Source organism: Schistocerca cancellata, chromosome 2, assembly GCF_023864275.1.
Source record: "Schistocerca cancellata isolate TAMUIC-IGC-003103 chromosome 2, iqSchCanc2.1, whole genome shotgun sequence".
Lineage (NCBI taxonomy): Eukaryota > Metazoa > Arthropoda > Insecta > Orthoptera > Acrididae > Schistocerca > Schistocerca cancellata.
Window position 1 is genome coordinate 772,396,598 of NC_064627.1, and position 22,216 is coordinate 772,418,813.

The 22,216-nt window shown below is 42.0% G+C and overlaps 1 protein-coding gene across 1 annotated transcript in view; it reads left to right on the forward strand.

Annotated features, from left to right (window-relative positions):
* Nucleotides 1–9,043: 9,043 nt before the first annotated feature.
* The window catches only part of LOC126158442 (protein amalgam-like), an 81,488-nt gene continuing 68,315 nt past the window's right edge, over nucleotides 9,044–22,216 (forward strand). The window contains exon 1 of the mRNA XM_049916443.1: nucleotides 9,044–9,188. Within this exon, the coding sequence (XP_049772400.1) occupies nucleotides 9,044–9,188 (145 nt within the window). The remainder of the gene's footprint in view (nucleotides 9,189–22,216) is intronic.

A 22,216-nucleotide genomic window follows, 5' to 3' on the forward strand; every position in this document is an offset into this window, starting at 1 on the left:
CAATACTGTGTTTTACTGTGATCTTGGCTAAGAAGTTTTTCTTCTCCTAAGAAAGCACAAAAAAACTCTTCGTCCGAACAGACATCGGAAGGTCCAACGGTACCGACCGACCGACCGACCTCCGTATCCTCAGCCGATAGACGTCACTGGATGCGGATGTGGAGGGGCATGTGTTCAGCACACCGCTCTCTCGACCGTTGTCAGTTTTCGTGACTGAAGCCGCTACTTTTCAATGAAGTAGCACCTCATTTGACCTCACAAGTGCTGAGTACACCCCATTTGCCAACAGCACTTGGCAGATTCGGATGGTCATTCATCCAAGTGCTAACCAAGCCCTGCAGCAAGGCCTTTGGCGCGAGAAATGATTGCTTGAACATAAATACAGCTGTTAGCCGATCCTGCATGTTCTGCTGTTGTATTTAATTACGAACGGCGCCTGTGCAATGTCCTAAGTACGTTGAAAGTGTCAGTCATGGACAGAACAGTATTCTGTGTAGTTGTGAATGTATTATATGTAAAAGTTTTTTTAAATTACCGCTACCAGTCACAAACTTTGTCAACTATTGTATTACTTATTTATTTAGCGACATGTTTCGAGGGTTAAACCTCATCTTCAGGCTAAATGGAATTACAAAAACAACTTTACAATGAGGTCATACTGATGTTGTATAGTCTTTTGTAAATGCTGTGGTCATCTTTGTTCTTCTGGCGTGACAGTCTCGTTGTGATGTGTTGCGGTGTTTCCATTACCGTGGCTCTCTTGGTCACTGTAACTTGGAAACACGATCATAAGTTTGTCATCGTGTTTCCAAGTTACTGCTGTGTTAGTGACAATTTGTGAGTGACCAAGAGAGCCACGGAAATGGAAACATCGCAACACATCACAACGAGACTGCCACGCCAGAAGAACAAAGATGACCACAGCATTTACGAAAAGACTATGTAACATCAGTATGACCTTATTGTGAAGTTGTTTTTGTAATGCCATTTAGCCTGCAGATGATGTTTAACCCTCGAACCATGTCGCTAAATAAATAAGTAGTACTATAGTTGACAAAGTTTGTGTCTGGTAGCGGTAACTGAAAAAAATATTTACTTATTTCTCGAGACAGTCACGGTCGAAAAACAGTCAAAATGGCTTGAAATTCTTGAATGTATTATATCGGAGCTAAGTGAATTCGAACGTGGTCGAACTGTTTCCGTAACCAAGGTAGCCGAAGTGTTTGTTGATTCAAGAGCTACCATACCGTAGGTTTATACCACGTACAGGGATAGTGGAGAAACATCATCCGATAAATCACAACGCGGACGAAATGACGGACTGTCGGTGAAGAGGACTGTGACGAAAAATAAGAGAACGATAGCTGCAAAAAGTCACTGCAGAACTCAGTGTCGCTCTCGCGAACAGCGTCAGCACCAAAACACCAGGAAGGGAGCTGCAGAAGAAGAGAATTGCAGTGCGAGCTGTAATTGCAAATACACTAATGCTCGTAATAGGAAAACGTGGCGCCGACCCATAAAACATGGACTATGAAGCAACCATTTGGTCAGATGAGTCTTGTTTCACAATGTTTCCAACTTCTGGCCGAGTTTGTGTCGCAGGAGTGAAACATGGTGGGATTTTGGTAATAACTTGGACAACCATATCGTGATATTCCATGGGACCCATAGGTACTTTAGTACTGTCGAGGATTACGTGAGTATTTTGGCTGATCCGATCTCCTGGCCACCGCATATATCAGATCTCAGTATTACTCAGCCTCTGCGTTCTACTTTGGAGAGAACGCTGCTTGATCGCTATACTCCTCCATCATCGTTACCTGAAACTGTCACTATTTTGCAGGAAGAATGGTGTAACATTCCCTTGAAAACTATACAAGTATTTTGTTTATCCGTCCCGACACGACTGGAAGCTGTTTTCAATGCCAATGGTTTTCCTACAGCGTATTAGGCATCGCAATCCTGTAAAACCAATAAGATATTAACTTCAAACTGAGATCTGATTTGTTAGTTTTATTTAGTTACCCTAGGAGGAGGTACGTGTGTTTGTACATGGCTTGTGTGTTCAGTTTTTTTATTCCATTCACTGAATGTATACGGCTTGCAGTATGAAAAGAATCTTCAAAATTGCAAATTATTTTATACATTTGGGAAAGCAAATAACGTTCAGTTTTGTTGAACTACAATGTAGGGAACTGTGTATGAAGGGCTGGTTTAAATGCAGTTTTTCAGGAGGGAGAGAGAGAGAGAGAGAGAGAGAGAGAGAGAGAGAGAGAAACTGAAATACCAACAATTTGAAAGAAAGAAGGACAAGTAGATAACTTGTGAAAAAATACCAACATCTGAATTGATGACATACGAGTATGTATTGTATTTATTGCTGCTTGTTATTACTAGTTCGATCAAAACGTTCCTCATTAGATGGCTGCAGTACGTTAATGAGACGAATTACTGATTACCTGTCGCGTGTTTTCAAACGAAAAGTACTTGAATACATTTGATTGTAAGGAACAAGACGTGACTGATGAAAACTTTGCTTCGAACCGGGATTTTTTGCTTTTCTGATTTACTCATTAGGTCTCTCTGAGCTTTCCTCCAGACATGAATCAAGTATTCATTGTCATTACCAGAGGTGTCCCCAAAGGGTATGTGAGAGTCAGTAGAGACTGTGGCTTACCTAGTCATTAGGGATGTGCTTAGATCAGTGGTTCCCAATGTGGGGGTAATTCCCCCCGGGGGTAAAATGGGATTTTATAAGGGGAAAAAATCAAAAGGGTGTCGTTGTGTTTCAGTCATGAAACTAAATTACTTTTAAGACATCATTACTATTATTGCAATTTTGTAAGACTTTAATACTGGGTGTATAAGTTATCAATAATTGCTTTTTCTGCTATTACTAGCATCAACGCATGACATAATGCGGTGTATGTTACAGGCGCCTCACACAGACAACCGATTCCACACGTATTTTGTACTTTCAACTATACATATGTGAAAGTAAAAGTAAGAAATACGTAACAAATGCAAAAAATATCTCATGAAAATGTCTTCTGCAAGTTGTAGATAGTTCCTGCAATAGACCAGAAATTTCTTCATTACTTACTTTGAAATAGACATCCGATTTAACTGACAGCACAACACGATATTGCTGTGCACAGAATTATTATTATTATCGTTGTTATTAGAGTGGTCAGACACAAAGCGTTAACAACCTGAAGTCGTGCAATCCAACATCTCAGAAGTAAGGAGTCCAACACTTAAGCGATTTACAAACAGTAACTATAATGCACACAATTTACCTAGGTGAATTTTAAATGGAGATGGATGGTGTGGGCGAAGCAAATGCGGTAGGGAGAGGAGTAGTGCAGGAAAAGCACGTTTTGTAACAAGTGTCACCCTCACTGTGGATAATGGCTCAGTTGTAGGTAGCACTCGCTGTTCACCGGGAATTGCTTCATTATTCATTATAGCGCGCACACACACACACACACACACACACACACACACAGCCGGCCGCGGTGGTCTAGCGGTTCTAGGCGCTCAGTCCGGAACCGCGGGACTGCTACGGTCGCAGGTTCGAATCCTGCTTCGGGCATGGATGTGTGTGATGTCCTTAGGTTAGTTAGGTTTAAGTAGTTCTAAGTTCTAGGGGACTGATGACGACAGATGTTAAGTCCCATAGTGCTCAGAGCCATTTGAACCATTTTTGAACACACACACACACACACACACACACACACACACACACACATATATATATATATATATGCACATACACATATCGCAATATCATTTATCTTTCATCATTTTAGAAACAAAGGTTTTCAAAGAATATTCTTTTTCATTGTGTAGTTCAGTTAGATTCAGAATGATGTAGGTTGCAGTAGGTACTGGGAGATGAAGAAGCTTGCACAGGATAGAGTAGCATGGAGAGCTGCATCAAACCAGTCTCAAGGACTGAAGACCACAACAACAACAACAGTTCAGTTAGGCATTAAATTTGATGATGGCGGGCGAAGTGATTGAGGGATGGAGGTGTAGGGGGAGAGGGGGTGGGTACTAAGTAATATCTGATTGCACTCAGGGTTAGTGGTCTAAGAAAGGTTGGGAGCCACTGACTTAGATGAACTGAAATGAAAGTAAATAGATGATGGGAATGAAACCAATGAAGGTGCAGTGACATGAAATGGTACCAGCGAAGCCAATCAGAGATGCTGGAACGGCAATGCTATGAATATGTCGTGACTGATGAAAATTTGTGCCGATTGGGACTCAACTGCTTGCGAAAAACAGGAAATCCGGGTTCGAGTTCAGGTAGGGCAAACGATTTTCATTAATCATGACATTTATCACAGTGTCGGTTCAGGATATGTGATCGTCTTTTGCGGATATAATTTCTTTTCAGTGCATCTTCATTGATTTCATTCAAGTAAACCATTCCTCTCATTTCAGCGAATCGAATTCGATTGACTGTACTTGCGAAATGTTTTCTGTGTCTGGCAATAAGAAGTAACGTAACAGCAGAATAGAAATCAAGAAGAGAACAGGGTGGCACTCTTGACAGTGACATTTAGGAAATCCTGCTTAAAATTCTGCTCCGGCTGTACTGATTAGCCTGGTTTCTTTTGCGCAAAATGCATAGAGGATATCTGTAACAGATTCACAGATGTTTTCTTCCTCTACAGTACAAAATAAGACAGTCGTCCCAATAGCGCCGTCCTCGCTGAGACGAATGCGTTAATCGTAGAAAGACCTTTCGTCATAAGTAGACCGACGCAAACAGGGAAGAAAAGGATCGAAGGAGGTATTGAGGCAGAGAAAACAGTTAGTGGAATGCACCATTCAACTTTAATTGACAACTAACTGTTATGATTACAGACTGAGAGCCAATATTTTATCTGGACAGAATGCCCACAAGGCTTTCGTGGGAAGTGACTTACATCGAAGACATGAGTCCTCTTTCAGTAGCTGTGTGTCCGTTGCGTGTTCAGCTGTCGATTGCGCTCTGCGGACCACGATAAATGCACCAAACACTCAAAATGCCGCGAGGTCTGGCATTTGGTGTTCCCGTGGCCTTTTGCTGGCAGCACAACGCCACAAGCCTCCCACAGAACCAGCTGGTGCGCTGCCCTCCGTGGTCTCGGCGGAGCCTCGCTGCCTCATAAAGCAGAGGTCGAGATTTAGTCCTGCCTCTGTGTGGCTGTGGGCTGTAAATATGTCGTTACTCTGTTTCCTGTACATACAAAGTGGAAATAATTCACTGTGCACGTTAACTGCGTGTTTGATGCGAGATGTAGTTGCTGCGTTGATGGTTCCACAGATTGTTTGTACTGTTCAAGCCCTGTAGATGCTGTGTTCGTGGGTCCAGAGATTGTTTATACTGTGCAAGCCTCTTCATCTCTTATTAAGTACTGTAACATGCATGCATTTGAACAGGCTTACGTAAGTCCCCCTCCACAGTTGTTTTCCCTCCTCCTGCCCCCCCACCCCTCAAATACACTCCCTTTCTTGCTAAAAAACGTCAAGATAGCCGGTTTCGACAGACTTTGCTGTCAGGTCTTAAAAAAAAATATTTTTGTTATGAAATGTGTTCATCTTACGTTGAATCTCGCACCAAGTTGTCATGGCGTGACGTTCAACGTAAAATGAACACGTTTGACGGCAAAAAGATTTTTAAGACCTGAAGGTGTCAGTAAAGTGTACCGAAACTGGTTGTCTTCAATAAAGAAATATCTTCTGCGATTTAGGCTGTTGAATGTCTTGTAGCAAGTAAAACGGATTGTTCCTTCAGTACTCCGAAAATCAGAAAATTCTCTCTCTCTCTCTCTCTCGCTCACTCTCTCGCTCACTCTCTCTCTCTCTCTCTCTCTCTCTCTCTCTCGTTATCTCACACACACACAAAACGAGCAATACGGGTGAGCACATATTTCACATTAGTGACAAAGAACGACGTTTTGCGTAATTAATACAGGTTCAGTGAAATCAGGGAATACCACCAAAACTCTAGTCAGACTCGCCTGCACTTAAGTCAAAGGAATTGCGGTTCATATCACTGCAATACAACGTTCGTAACTATGTGCAGCAACGTGTTAAAATTTATTTATATCAGAACACAGTGATATTTATCAAGTAGAAGGACGGTTATCATTTTAACTATCTCTAGTTTCAAAAAAACATCGATTACGTGTAAACCGAATTCCCACTGTCTGCACAAAAAGAGAGGGAATCGAGGTCAACTTTCGAGATAAGCAAGATAATTAGACACGGAGCGTTAGTTTGGACTGACAAACATGAGGATTAAATTGTTCTACTCTCCTCCTAAAGTAATTTAGAGAAACCCCACAAAACAGACAGAGTTGTGAATCCCCTTTCCGCACAGGATATTCTAAAATTAATTTATTTCACCTGAATTTTGATGAGCATAGAGTGAGAACGCCTTGGAATGAAAATAGTTCATATTGCACATTGATTCTGATGTGTGACGGGGTCAAGAATTCCTTGATAGAAAGGGCAGGATATTTCATACTTGACAGAGAGTAGTAAGCAAAGAAAGGAGTCTTCGAATAGTCTTCAGGTAAATGTGAATTGGCCACTACTCATCAAGAAGTATTTTCGCTGCTTTTTAGTGTCAGACACGAGACTCAACAGTCTGACATCAGGTAGCCCGATAACAAACCATAGGGTTGAGTTTATTTATTTATTTATGAAGAGGTAAATTCGTTGCAACTGATTGTTTTGATGTTGTATTCGTTCCTGTAATATCTGAAAACACTCGCCCGCGTTGCTGATTTCGCTCATAAATCCTTTGGCAATGGTGACCGACGCGCAGACAGTCTGTTCTAATCCTGAACGTAAAGGAAATTTTCGTCTTCTGAATTGACCTCACAAGAAGAGGAGATGCGATGGTGTACAACCATACGATGCTCTCAGTTAAATCCGAGTGTCCCATAGCGTGGCGGTGGGAGACACTGTTGATGATGGTCCATCCTCTGGATGCCCTGTTGGTGCTGTTCCTTGGGCGTAACCTACGTGCCACCAACAGAATTGGTGATTTCACTTCTGTTATTATCAGCAAAAATACAAAAAGAAACTACAGCATCGAGCGAGGTGACGCAATGATTTGCACACTGGACTCGCATTAGGGGGGACGCCGGTGCAAATCCCCGTCCCACCGTTGAGGTTTAGGTTTTCCGTAGGTTCTCTAAACTCTTTAAAGCAAATGCTGGGGTGATTCATTTGCAAAGGTCGTGGTCGATTTCCTTTTGCTCTGTCTCAAACGACGCAGTCGTGGACGGGATGTCAAACACTGATCTCCCATTGAACTATACTAAATTTTATACATAAGGCACAACATGCACATTTCAAGAAGAACAGGTGGAAACGCGGGGAGGGGGGGGGGGGAGACAACAACTTTTCCAATTAGAAGACAATCTGCACTTTGCTGTCTCCCACATAGGAGTGCAGTAGTACGTTACTATATTCTGGACGATTCTTCCACACTGTTGGGAGTAGAGTGGCGCTCTACCAAAACTACGGTTCGGCAGTTTGGTGCAGTGCATAAATGACATAGAAAATGGTAGGATTATCGGTAGTATTGGCAGAATTGGTAGGGAAAGAGACATAAATGAATGTGTAAGAGGATAACTGGGAACCGACGACTTCTGTTTGATTTTTTGTTTGTTTCGTGTTTGTTTTGCATGTAATTAGAACAGCACATCATTCGGTGTTAGTTAATTATATTTTTTATATCCTTACAGAATATACATTACGTTTTATAGGTAATTAAAATTAGTTGTTGCTTACCTGTAACCAAGTAGTTACTTTTGATGCAAGTACAATTTGCATGCACCAACATAAAAATATGTACAGCTATTCTTTTTATTTTGTACTAAAGACACTGTTCTTCATCATGATCAAAGAAAACAGTTTCCTGACGTTATTTATAACGGGAAAGTTGTTTGTGAATAACAGAAACATTTTTCGACGAAGTATTGAAATGATGTGTGATACATTTTTGCTTTGCAGGTCTTTTATTTTACCTTTTTCTTGCGTCGTTTAGTACTGTACGGTAAATCTCTATAGTTTTCTTTATTTTTACTACAACGTCCCACTGTTTCAAGTCAAAAACCAAGAATTTTCGAATAAAACCTGAAGTAAACATTGACAATTTCAATTTTGCTATAAATATTGTTTAATTTTAAGCAACAGACACGAGGGTAACTATGCAGAACAAAAATGTCCCATAGGTGATGCCTTTGTATACCCTCACTCATTTTCTAGATAGTTGAGCGTTTCTCGTTTCAAAGGGAATGTAGTAAGACACTGATCACAAACTTAAAGAAAGCGATCCTTTACGAGGTACCGCCAGATAGGTATGCAACACATCCACCGTACAGATAACACGGGTAGAACCTTCACTGACCAGAGGTCTGGGAAAAGTACCGCAGTCTACGCTTACTTAATGATAGTCTACGGTAGCCTAGGGTAGGTTTACACGTCTACTTGTGGGCTATGCGCTGGTTCTTATTTGCTCATATTATCTAACTACTTAAATGGTATGTTCCCATAGTTCTTCTGTGCTGGCCAGATACATAGTCTGCCGATGTAGAAGCGCAAGAAGATCATACGATGACTCATGATTTAAGGAAGTTGGTTTGAGTCTTCACTGGATTTTGCCGAGTGGGGATGGACAAGACCAAACTGTCATGTGCACTGCCAGTCCGGTAGCATAATGGGACTGGGGCAAGTAGAAGAAAAATGGTGTTACAGCCGACCAGCTGGCACCATAGGTTCGAAGAAAGAAAACGGATGAAATAGATGTGGTCCAAGTATCATCCTGCGCGGACCGCGACCCGTCACCGTAGTCCCCGAAGGATCTCTGGAAGAGGAAGGTGGTGGTATTTTTGTTTTCCGAACCGATACACAGTTAGTGGGGGAGTGAGCGGGCAGTCCCGATTTAAGCGTGACATCATGGCAAGGGCGGCGAGCAGTTTTAGACGTTCTGCCTGAACGTTCGGCAGTGACCGCGAGGGCGCTGTGCCAAATGCCTGAGTCGTGCGCTGAGGCGACGCGGCTCGGTCGGCGGCACGTGGACGCGCCAAAGGCTGCGGCGGGCGCCGCGGCACACACCGCCGCTACTCGCTGGCCTGGGACTCAGGTTAATGACGTTCCAGACAGCTTTGTTGCCCGTGCGTTCCTAGACAGTCTACTCAAAGTTAGAGGGACCAGTACGAAGGAGGACAACCATACAATGATACTCCACACATCACAAAGCACAAAAAGTTGTATCTTATAACCATTACATCAGTGAGTCACAACTGGAATTAGTCAACTGACGCAAATACGTAGCCGTAACGTACAAACACTTAGGTCTAACGGTTTGTATGGATACGAACTGGAAGAGAAATCTACGAACATGTGAGATTATACTGATCATATGACTTACTACAAAAATTCGAGGGGCGTTCAATAAGTAATGCAACACTCTTTTTCCTCGGCCAGTTTGGGCTGCAAAAATGCAGAATTTGTTATGGGACGTCGTGGAATACTCCCACTTCAGCCCCTACAATTTCATGAAATTCCGATACATGGCGTAGCCTTCAAAATGGCGTCTGTAATGGAGGTGTATTCCAAGCAGAGAGCTGCCGTTAAGTTTCTTTTGGCGAAAAACCAGAACGTCGCAATATTCATAGTAGCTTGCCGCATGTCTACGGAGACCTGGCAGTCAACAAAAGCACGGTGAATCGTTGGGCGAGGCGTCTGTCATCATCGCAACATGGTCGCGCAAACCTGCCCGATCTTCCGCGTGCAGGCCGGCAGCACACTGTTGTGACGTCTTCTGCGTGTATTTTGCCACAAAATGCAAACGAACTTCCCCTTCTCCACGACGACGCAAGGCCTCACACAAATCTGCGCACCGGAGAGCAGCTCATAAAACTTCATCGGACTGTTCTTCCTCATCCGCCCTACAGCCCGTCTCGCACCTTCCGACTTCCACCTGTTCGGCCCAGTGAAGGATGCACTGTGCAGGGAGCAGTACCTGGATGATGGGGAGCTTATTGGTGAAACAAAACGTAGGTCCCGATGTCGACCAGTAGAGTGGTACCATGCGGGCGTACAAACCCTCCCAGTAAGGTGGCCTAATGCCGTCGTATTGAACGGAGATTATGTTGAAAAATAGGGTTTTGTGGTCAGAACAGTAGGGAGTAATATAAACTATTGAAATTCTGAATAAAACCAACCTGCATTCAGAAAAAAAGTGTTGCATTACTTATTGAACGCCCATCGTAGCTTCAAGAAAGACAAATTTGTAGATTTAGAGAAAGCTTTTGACACTATTGCCTGGAATACACTCCTTGAATTATGAAGGTTACAGACATCAAGTGGATACAAGCTTTTGAAACGTGGTGCTACAGAAGAATGTTGAAAATTAAGTGGGCAGACCGAATAACTAATCTGGAGCTACTGAATCGAACTGAGAAAATGGAAAACTGTGGCACAGCTTGACTAAAAGAAGAGATCGTTAAGTAGTCCTGGGACATCAAGGAATCGCCAAATTTCGTAATGGAAGAAAATGCAGAGGGCGGGGCTTAAATTGTAGAGGGAGACCAAGGCTTGACTACACTAAGCAGGTTCAGTTGGATGTAGATTCAATAGTTGTGCGGAGATGATGAGGCGTGTGCGGCATAGACTGGTGTCGAGAGGTGCATCATACTACTCGTCGGACTGAAGTCCACAATAACAACAGAAAACGAAACGATCACATGGCTCGGGATGTTGCCGCCGTCAGCAGGTGACTTTGGCCACCGCGACAGACCACCTCAATCGGCTGCGATGAAATGAGCGGATGCCATGTGTGCCCTGCTCGACTGCCACACTGACGTCCATTATAAGGTCGGACTTCATCCCAGTCACGTGGTACTCCGAACTATCCCATTCGCCAAGTAGAGTGTCCAGATGTCCGGATAAATCCGGACACGTTCTCCGTATTTTTTTCTTTGTCCGGCGCCCGGGCGGATTTTTACATTGTTCTCCTTTTTCGCAAAGTTGACTTTAATAAAACTGTATATGCAATTATTCCGATTCTATTGCTCTTTTCTTAAATACCTTATCTATAGATGGCAGCAGGATCGTCGATTTTATCGATTTTTCACTACTGATCATGGATCAATGCATAAGCGAATGCAAATATCTATTGTTTATAAATTTTTGTTCCGTATTTTCAGTTCCGAATTCATACTGTCTTGGCTTGGCGTTATAGGTTTCATGTCGTGTACTCAGTACTCTTGTGTGAGTGTGATTTGCTGTTTATTGTAACCGAGTGAGTTGTAAAAAAAACTGGCATTGCGACAGTTCGTAATTACTTTTCTGTTTAGACTGTTAGAAAGGAACAGCATGCGAAAACTAAGTGGTTGCCTCCTCTCCCAGCCATTGAAAGCGCACTGGAAATGTCTCCTGCTCTGAAATCTTACTTTCTGTCTGAAACCAAGCCACAAACTTTTTGTATCAGTTTTTTTGAGAATAGATTAAGTGAAGCCTACTTATGGCATATGCATTTCGTGATGACTACGTTCCGTTCAAATATTCTGCAAATTGAAAAGGAGGAAAATTCTGTGCTTGATATGACTGAAATTTTACATTCTGTGCGTAAGGTGTTGAGAACCGATTAAATGAAAAATTCGCTTGCTGAAAGGTTAAACAGAAGCTGGAAATTGCAATAGGAGAAGGCTTTGCTAAAGGAGGTAAACTTTTTATGGAAGAAGCATATGTTACAGTATCAATCGTGCCATGAACATTTAAAACGATAGCTCTGTATGTTTGACAACTTTTCATTTTTCAAATGGATGTCTCTTAAAAAAAGATGTTGAGAAAAGCCTTTTGTATTTACACGATGAATGTAAAGAAAATGTTTTGACCAGTTCTGTAATTTTAGGTAACTTCTGAAACGGAATAGTAATGATACCGAATTTAGTGGGTTATCTTGCAGCTAGAAAGGGCCAAGTATTTTCTGAAAGTAAGTCTGTTGATTGTCATTCAGAATTGTTAAAACTTGTCAGATACTTTTTCTTTATATCAGGGCACAAAACAAGTGCAGAACGTTTATTTTCGCTCATTACAACACAGTGGACTGATGACAGGAATAGGTTGGCTCTGAGCACTATGGGACTTAACAGCTGTGGTCATCAGTCCCCTAGAACTTAGAACTATTTAAACCTAATAAGGACATCACACACATCCATGCCCGAGGCAGGATTCGAACCTGCGACCGTAGCAGTCGCGCGGTTCCAGACTGCGCGCCTAGAACCGCGACCACCGCGGCCGGCCAGGAATAGGTTGAATCCTGAGTCTGGTTAAAGGTATTTTGATGGTCCAGTATAATTTAAAAGAATTTTCCTGTGTATCTTTTTACGATTATCTGCTAAGCAAGCCCACACTTCTACAGTACATTTGATCTTCAGAGACGTACCAATAAAAATTAAGGAATGATGTTGTATCTGTTAGTTAAGTCATTTATTAAATTTGAACGCACATTTGCCTGTGCCGTCTTTTTTCTAACTTCGCCCTCATTTCTGAAGCTGTTTGTCCTCTTTTTTGGACGTCTGCATCTGGTCACCCTAGACAGACGCGATCTCTCTCCAACACAGAAACTTTGTTTATTCAGTTGCTTATTAATGTGTATGAAATTTGTAAATCTGTTCGATAACAGCGAGAAAGTAGTGCTGGTGGCTTACGGTCTCCGAAAAGTTGTTAATGAGCCACCAGAAAGATTAATGTGGCTAGCGCAGTGCAGAACGCCAGAGGAGCGTGTTACGTGTTCCGTGGGCGCCGCTAGCGGGAGGTCGGCCGTTCTGTGACCCAGTTGCTCGTCAAAGGCGGCGCGGCGGTGACAAATTACCAGGGGGCAGTGGCGCCGTCAGAGGCTCACCCCTCAGACAAATTACCCGCTCTTGTAACTGCCTGCACTGATACACTCCCTGACGGGGTTTTCTGGTCGATGGCACGTTTGGCTCTCACTTGCGCTGTTTAGCTTTTGTATCTTGTAATGAGTTTGTACCGAGCGCCTGAAACACGCTACCTGCGATTACTTTTAGTGTATTACACGTGAAAGTGCACTCATGTAGGTTTAATGGCTATTTCTGTGACTTATTCGTTTGGGAACAATCTTACCTCGACTGTTACTAACAAATTCTCTTAGCACTCCGTCGTCAGGCCACAAGTGGCCCATCGGGACAATCCGACCGCCGTGTCACCCTCAGTTGAGGATGCGGATAGGAGGGGTGTGTGGTCAGCACACCGCTCTCCCGGTCGTTAGGATGGTTTTCTGTGAGCAGTAGCTCATCAGTTGGCATTACGAGGCTGAGTGCACCCCGAAAAATGGCAACAGCGCATGGCGGCCCGGACGGTCACCCATCCAAGTGCCGGCCACACCCAACAGCGCTCAACTTCGGTAATCCGACGGGAACCGGTGTATCCACTGCGGCAAGGCCATTGCCAACAAATTCTCCTAGCTCCTAAATAAATCAGTTTCATAGCAACAAGCGGCTAAGCATGCTTAATATATACGCTCGTAAATCGTAAGCAGAATTATCTGTAAAATTTCGGTCTTCATCATCTTCTTTCGCGTTTCACGAGGTACGCTTACAGCCTGTTAAATCTCCACTGAATCCACGTGTTCCTCGGCCGTTCAGATCTCACAGGATGGCAACATAATGAAAGAATTGGAAGCGAGATGTAGCAAAGCTAGTGCAGTGGGCGCTCAGCTACGATCTACTCTCTTCAGCAAGAAGGAAGTCAGTACCAAGACTAAGTTATCTGTGGACCGTTCAATCTTTCGACCAACTTTGATGTATGGGAGCGAAAGCTGGGTGGATTCAGGTTACCTTATCAGTAAGGTTGAGGTTACGGATATGAAAGTAGCTAGGATGATTGCAGGTATTAGTAGATGGGAACAATGGTGTATAGCTGAGACAACAGGACTCTTAGCTAAAGTTCCATATGGTACACTTATTCCTAGTATGCCATTTGTGTTGAGTACTAGAAAGAAGAAGAAATTAAATGCTGATGAGTACCTGTTTATATGGGCCAAAGTGGGGAATGGAAATTGTAAAATAAAGATTAATGGTTACTCCGCAGCACGGAGCGTCATTCGCTCTGCGAACGTCAAGGAGTGCGGACGCATAGCTCTGGGTGTCTCGCTGGGCGTTGGCTTGCTACGTTCACCTGTGTTAACGTGCCACAGCAATGCCTCGGCGATGTGCATGGCGTCGTCGCTGGCGGCGCAGCGTTCCTGTGTATCGTGCTTTGAAGGCTATTGATATTGATTTGGCTGGACAGTTTAATAAACAACAACTGATTGGAGGTCCAAATGTGTATCGAGGACTCCGCCTGAACTTCACATGTGATGTACAAGCTCTTTTTGGAGGTAGTACATGGTTGACAATAGCTGTAGTGTGGGGTAATCATTGTGATTATGGTGGCCTTGAAGCATTTCGAGATGCTAACATTCTGGCTTGGAAGACTTGGAGTATAGCTGAGACAACAGGACTCTTAGCTAAAGAAAAACTGGGAATGAACTCTATAGATGTAGCAGTCAGGGCGAACAGGCTTAGATGGTGGGGTCATGTTACACGCATGGGAGAAGCAAGGTTACCCAAGAGACTCATGGGTTCAGCAGTAGAGGGTAGGAGGACTCGGGGTAGACCAAGGAGAAGGTACCTGGATTCGGTTAGGAATGATTTTGAAGCAATAGGCTTAACATCAGAAGAGGCACCTATGTTAGCACTGAATAGGGGATCATGGAGGAATTTTATAAGGGGGACTATGCTCCAGACTGAACGCTAAAAGGCATAATCAGTCTTAAATGATGATGATGATGATGACCAATTATATTTTTCTTTTGTCGTTCTTGTTTAAAAATTCAGTTTCTGCGGTAAAGTTTAGGGTGGATTTTGACCAGAACTTAAAGATATTTACTTTAAATCAAAATTTTGTGGGCTTAGTCATTATTAATCGTTGGAATAATTTCATTAAATGTTGTTAGTACACCTAATACGTAAAAACCGTTATACCAGATTTCAGGTTTCATAATGAATTACATTTATGTAAATTTATCAATATGTCAGTAATATTATTCCGTTTCATATGCAAGTGAAAGCCTTGGCACTATGAAAGTGTGTTTGCTTCCGTGACAAACTTACACAGTGGTCCATGGAGTGAGGTCTTGGGAGGCTGTTGCTGGTGATTACTTCAACGGATGAGAACAATAAGCCTGGCGGCTCCTTTGGTGCTATTAGCGAGGTGAAGCCTATGTGCCGGCAGCAGATTTCACACTTTCCCTTGGCTCGTCGTCACCACCACCATCATCATCATCATCATCATCAACAACAACAACAACATAATCAAACACGACCGTTCATTGTGCATCCACTCATTACATACAACTAGCACGGCCTAATCTAAGTCGTCAGCTACACGAGCAACAACATACGAACTTCGAGGTCCATTTTGTAATAGCTTTTAAATTATGCCAGTCCTCCTTTATACTATATGATGTACTGCACCTTTTGCAACCAGTCTTACAGTTTCTTACTTCGGCCATAAGAGTCTACCAACACCTCGATGCTACTGGTAATTTACGCAGCGAAAGAGTAGGCGATTATTGTCACTGCTCTCAGAATACCCTACAGTTCCTAGGTTATCAAGTTCGCTGATGAAAAATGCAGTTTTATAGTTAAATGACATAATTAATGGTCAGCTTGATCAGAGGAAGCTACGCATTCGCAGAAGACATGAAACGAAATAATGAACCTTGTTTGTAAGTGTACGCATGCACGGAATAGTACTGCAACGTACCGGGTGACCGGGATCAAATATGTTAGTTTAAATTGATATTATTACTTTTGTGAATGATCTACATCTACGCCTACATCCAAATGATTACTCTGCAATACATTGTTAAGTGCCTGGCAGAGGGTTCATCGAACCACCTTCAAGCTATTTCTCTACCGCCACTTTCCCGTACAGCACGCGGTAGACAGGAACACTTAAATCTTGCGAGCTCTGATTTCTCTTATTTCATCATGATGATCATTTCTCCCTATGTAGGCGGACGCTAACAAAATATTTTCATGCTGTGCGTGAAGGTTTTGCCGCACTGAAAAATGCCTTGGTTTTAGTGACTGACGTTCGTGTATCTTTCCCGTAGCACTCTCTCCCTTATTTAGCGATAATACAAAACGGCTGTCCTTCGTTGAACTTTTTCCATGTCCTCCTTCAATCCTACATGATGCGGATCCCATACCGTACAGCAATACTCCATAAGAGGCGGACAAGCGTAGTGTAAGCAGCCTCTTTAGTTGACCGCGTATATTTTGTAAGTGTTCTGCTAGTAAATCGTAGTCTTTGACTAGCTACCCCACAAAATTATTTATGTGACATTTCCAATTTAAGTTATTCGTAACAGTAATCCCTAAGTATTTAGTAGAATTTACAGGCGCTAGATTTGTGCGATTTATCGCGTAACTGAAATTCAGTGATTCCTTTTAGTACTGATGTCGATGACTTCACACTTTTCATTATTTAGAGTGAATTGTCACTTTTTACACAATGCAAAAATCATGTCTAAATCAGTTTTCAATTCGTTTTAAACATCTGATGATTTACAAGACGGTAAATGATAGCAACATTTGCAAACGACCTTAGACCGTTACAGAGTGTCTCCTAAATCGTTTATGTAGATCAGAAACAACAGAGGGCGTATAACACTTACGAATCCAGTCACACAACTGAAACGATACTCCATAAGCACGTACTTTAATTGTAAGTCGCCTGTGAGGAAAGGTGTCGAAAGCTTTCTGAAAATCTGAATATATGGAATCAATTTGACGTCCTCTGTCGATGTTACTCGTTGCTTCGTGAGAATAAACAGCTAGTTGTGTTTCACAATAACGATATTGTTTTGAATCCGTGTTGGCTATTTGTTCAAAATGGTTCAAATGGCTCTGAGCACTATGGGACTTAACTTCTGAGGTCATCAGTCGCCTAGAACTTAGAACTAATTAAACATAACTAACCTAAGGACATCACATACATCCATGCCCGAGGCAGGATTCGAACCTGCGACCGTAGCGGTCGCTTGGCTTCAGACTGTAGCGCCTAGAACCGCACGGCCACTCCGGCCGGCCGGCTATTTGTCAATAAATCGTTACCTTCGAAGTAATTCATAATGTTCGAGCATAGTATATGTTCCAAAATGCTACTGGATGATCCGCTGTTCCTAAATTGTGCTCGGCTAAGAGAGGAACGATTGATTAAGAAGTTGCCTTCAGTAACTTCAGTAGCAAATATGACGTTTATATGTGATGAGTACTTGATTTAAGTGGCCCACATATCATTCCAATAAGATTCTTCAGCAACATCTTTTATTTTGTATTGACTAATCGGAACAACTTTTTAGCCTTGTTTCAGGAACTTCATCATTACTGTACGACCTCAATTAAGGGTTATAAGTTCATTATCTAGTACATAACTGATCGAAAAGATGAAAACAAAGCGCAGATAAACATGCCAACTTTTTAAATATATCGATTCTTGGCTTAAACTGTAAAAGTTACATGTGTTGACAATTTTCGCAAATTTCAAATGTGTTTAAAAAATTCTTTAGGACAGCATTTACAATATTCATTAGTACAACATTTACAGTAACTAGGACTAAATATACATTGGAGTGGGGCTATTGTTTTTATCAAAAATTCTATTGTTGATCTTAAGAAACCTCAATCAGCTAATTTTATAGGACACGCGTCTGTTATTTTTTGTCTGCGGGACTTGGCGCGAATAGGTTGCACGTGGCAGGGAGGGGCTCGCGTGCTTAGCTGCAGGTATTTCGGGACAACGCCCCCTCAGCTGATTGGAATTAACAACCCCCTGCGGACGCAACGGGTGCGATTTTCACGCCAGGGAACCGCAGGCACGCACGGGAATGGAGGCTGCTGACCGTATTCCTGCAGCTGCTGCAGCTTTCACCTGACAGGCCAATGACGACACAGAATACTATCATAACTGGAGACTACATAGGCTTTAGGATTCTCTTCCACCACCACTAACCATCCACCCAAGCAATCTCATACAATTACTTAAAATAACCCACAATTTTATTTCGTTAATGTATAGGGTTGGTTGTGACGTAATCAACGTAGGGTCTGAGTGAGTTGTCCCCCGCCCCACCACTCATAACTCTCCCTAACCAACTCCTCTTCCCGTCCCACTGTTGGAAAAATACACATACAGTTATGAAATCTAGACGTATTGAATTTTTTCCTACTTTTAACTCTTTCCATCACCGGGAAATTGAGCCTCTTCCGTGCACAAGACAGTCGCTATCCCGCCACTGTTATAAAGGCTGAACCTGATATCTACCTACAAAATTTCGGAGATTGTTCATTGATATTTTCTGAGTGTTTTGGCCCACTTTACTCCTCGCTCTCAAGCTTGCCAGTCAATCCTCCTCGGTTCTGTCTCGGATTTGTATTTCCAGGTTGTACGTTAACGGTGATACACAGCAGTAAGGATAGTTTTACTGATGAAGATTTTGTCGATGTACATCTGGTGTATGTGATCACTGAAGGCAATGGAAGAGCGGCGCAGCGACGGCAACCACATCTTTACATTGGCGCCAACTTTATGTTTTGTGTTGTACGTTTTGGCGATTGCATATTACAGCCTCTTTCACTTTTTGGAGATACTTTCACAGAAACCGTGGTAACTGAGTAAGAAATCGAATAAACCACAATTAGTAAATATCCCTGAAAAACGTCCGAAACTTCACTGGTTAACTTCGAGTTCACCTTGTACGTACTGACAAGAGGGAAACCTTTGTTATCAAAGCGAACTTACCCTCAGTTTTCGGCGATAATGGATTAGCTAAAAGACAACTGTTAAAATTTTATGCTGCGTGAAAGCTCCAACAAGTCTCGCATATGTGACAAATTACACAGGTGTCCAAAACGTAAGGATGAAAGTAACTTTTGCATGAAGAGTCACTACCAAGTAACATAACTCTATGAAACTTGGATCACACGTAGAAGAAACTACTACAGTATTGTACACAAGGTAAACGAAAGAAATACGCAATGAGACGCACAGAACTGATACTTTCATTGAAAGATAATAATTGCAATGAAGTCACCGCGATTTATGATGCTACTGGCTTTACAAAATGCGGGGCATGGTTCTTAGTAGGGTGTATGTTCACCTCGGCTGTGCTCCTATCTGGCACAAGGCTACCCTTGTCAACACTCACATAATAATTCTTAGGATATAGAGTTTTTGTTCTTGTTAACAGTAATTTTATAAGAAGAGAACCATTCTTGTGATGTAAAAAATCGACGCCGTTGCGAGATTTTGATTCACATTGTAAAATATATGTGTATATGGAAGGAAATCAGTTAATAGAACAATAAAATATTGTTCATTTCAAGAAGGTACGTGTTATTCTACAACCAGCGTATACTTCTATTGTGATTTAATAATAAATACCAGCTTGAGAACAGTTCCGACAGGAGCGTTCAGTTCTAGTGAAATAGTTCGATGCTTTCTTCGGAAAAGAATTCACTTCATAGATCATTCAAATCCACAATTGTACCTGGACATTTCTCAGAACTGAAAGCAATCTGATTGCTATGCAACAGAGCCCCGAAGAATATTTCTCCGTACTTTGATTACCACTTTCAGCTCAACACGGTATCTGCAGCAGCTGGAGCAGATTTCTACAGCAGCGGAAGCATGTAATCGCTATCAGTTTCACACATCGCCCTGTGTACGTTGTATGTATTCACCCACAACAGTGAACATACAGTTACTCACACACATAGAAAGACAATACAAGGTGGTGTGGGAAACATTTCAGTATAAAGGTCCTTGAGAGCTAAACAGTAATTAGCCTAGTAGTAGTAGTTTATCATTTTTTAAAGGTAGCCTAGTAGTAGTAGTAAACATATATATATATATATATATATATATATATATATATATATATAAGGAGCCTTTATACAGAGCATGCTCTGCCGTTCATGTTGATCACACAACCAATTAAGAACCGTATCCCGCCTTTTGTAATGCCAGGGGACCGTCATGAATAACGGTGACTGCAGTGTAATGATTTTCTTTGAATAGAAATGCCATTTCTGTTCGTCTCATTGCTTATAGTTTTTCAATTATTTTCTGTACTGTACTGTAGCAGCTATTTCTAGGTCAGTTCCAAGATTTATCGAGCTCTACTTGACAGTGACACATCAAGTGATAGTAACTTATGTCCTTACGTTTTTCCCATCAGTGTATTTTATCAGAACTTCAAATGTCCGTGTTTATATTGACAGCTAAACAGTTCTAGATTTTGGTGAGCGCGTATGCGACATTTAAGTGCTTGGTGTTATGAATTTTCTTACACATACCGCACTATTTCGAGACACGAGCACCGATTTTCTCGCTTTTATACCGAAAATCAAATCCGTCCTCTTATCCACCGCTGTGTCTATGCTTCGACTGCGAAGTCCATGCTGGTCATCATTAATTTCTATGGACTGCAAAATATCTCTCCAATCAAATTCTCATCCGGTCCTCTTCATTTCTTGACAAATTTGACATTCAATTGTCGTCAGTAAATCTTTAATTCCCATTCTCTCCTAAAATTTTCTACGGAACACATTTCTTTAAAAAGCTACTGACTGTAAATAAATGGCCCAAAATTAGCCTCTAAGCGCTTACAGCCTGTGCCTTTCGCAGCATATCACATGAACATTCGAGAAAACTGTTTCTACCATTCAGTGCTGAGTGGTCTACTTAAAAAATTCTGAAATTTTCTGGCAGTGTCTGTAACCAAAACGAAAAAATTGGCATTCCAGCTTTCTTTGACTTTCTGACTACAGCAGTGTTGTTTCAAAGTTGTCGCAAGCCCATTTTTCTACATATGTTAAACGCTATTATATACAGGGGCGATGTCATTTCTAAATGGGATGTAGTGTATAACTATTCCATTTTTCTAAATTTCGAATGTTTATCACTTTTATGATCACTACTTTTTGATTGAAAAGATTAAACAAATACGACAAAGTGCAAACTTCTCTTAACTTTTGCTTTTCGTTGTTGTTAACAAATTGGAATATTCAGCCTCTACTACGCGCATCCGAAGAAATATTCCCAATAGAGGAAGAGATTCCAAAATTACAGTATTTATATAACAAATTCGGTGAGTTTGAGAACGTCTGGCACCCCAAAAGCGAAATTTGACGTGAATTATAGAAACGATTGATAGATTCCGCTCAATATTATTTGGATACACTATTTTATACTGAAATGACGAGCATATTTCATTAGTATATGATAATTAGGGTGTGTTTATGTTTTTACTGTGAACATGAGTATACCACCATCTTATTCAGCGACCTCAGATTACATCCTCCTTATAATTAATTCATGGTATTCAACGCGTTATTCAGAAGAAGTAGTTTTCATCATACAGCAGTTGGTTTTTACCATTAGGATTTTACAGAAAATTAAAAATCTGCAACAGAGAATAACAGAGGAAAATCATACTGGATAGAAAAAAATTGTGGGAAAATGTCAAATTAATATTCCACATAGTGGAGAAACAGAAATAAACCTAACCTGACCCACAAAATGACCCATCGTACTCGGCAAAGCTAAATCTGCGTTTTAGTAGAACTATTTCAATAGTGTGTGGCAGTTTTGTAGTATATATACGCTTTCTTCCATGAGTGCTAGTCCAACGAAGTATGCAGGAGAAGTCCTGTGTCTTTGACTCGTGCTTGGATACCTCACTCGGAATAGCACTTGCCCACGAAAAGCAAAAGTCGCAGCTTCGAGCCACAGTTTTAATCTGCCAGGAAGTTTCAATAAATATAAAGTGTGTACCCCTGGCCCCCTCCCCTTGCGGATTCCTTTGCCCTCTACGAGTACACGAGTGGCGACTGCGGGCAGCTGCGCTTCATCAGTCACCAGCTTCCACTCGACAGGTACGCAACATCTGCGCAGTCCTCTCGCTCCGGCGGGACCTCCCACCGTGATGTCCGCAGGGCCGGAGTACGCGAATTCTCCGCCCCTTGGAGCCAAGTAATAAAAATACGCCGTACGTGAGCTGCATTGAAGTATCATTTTTCCTGCTTTTCAGCAGCCGCCCACCATTAATAACACATGATTC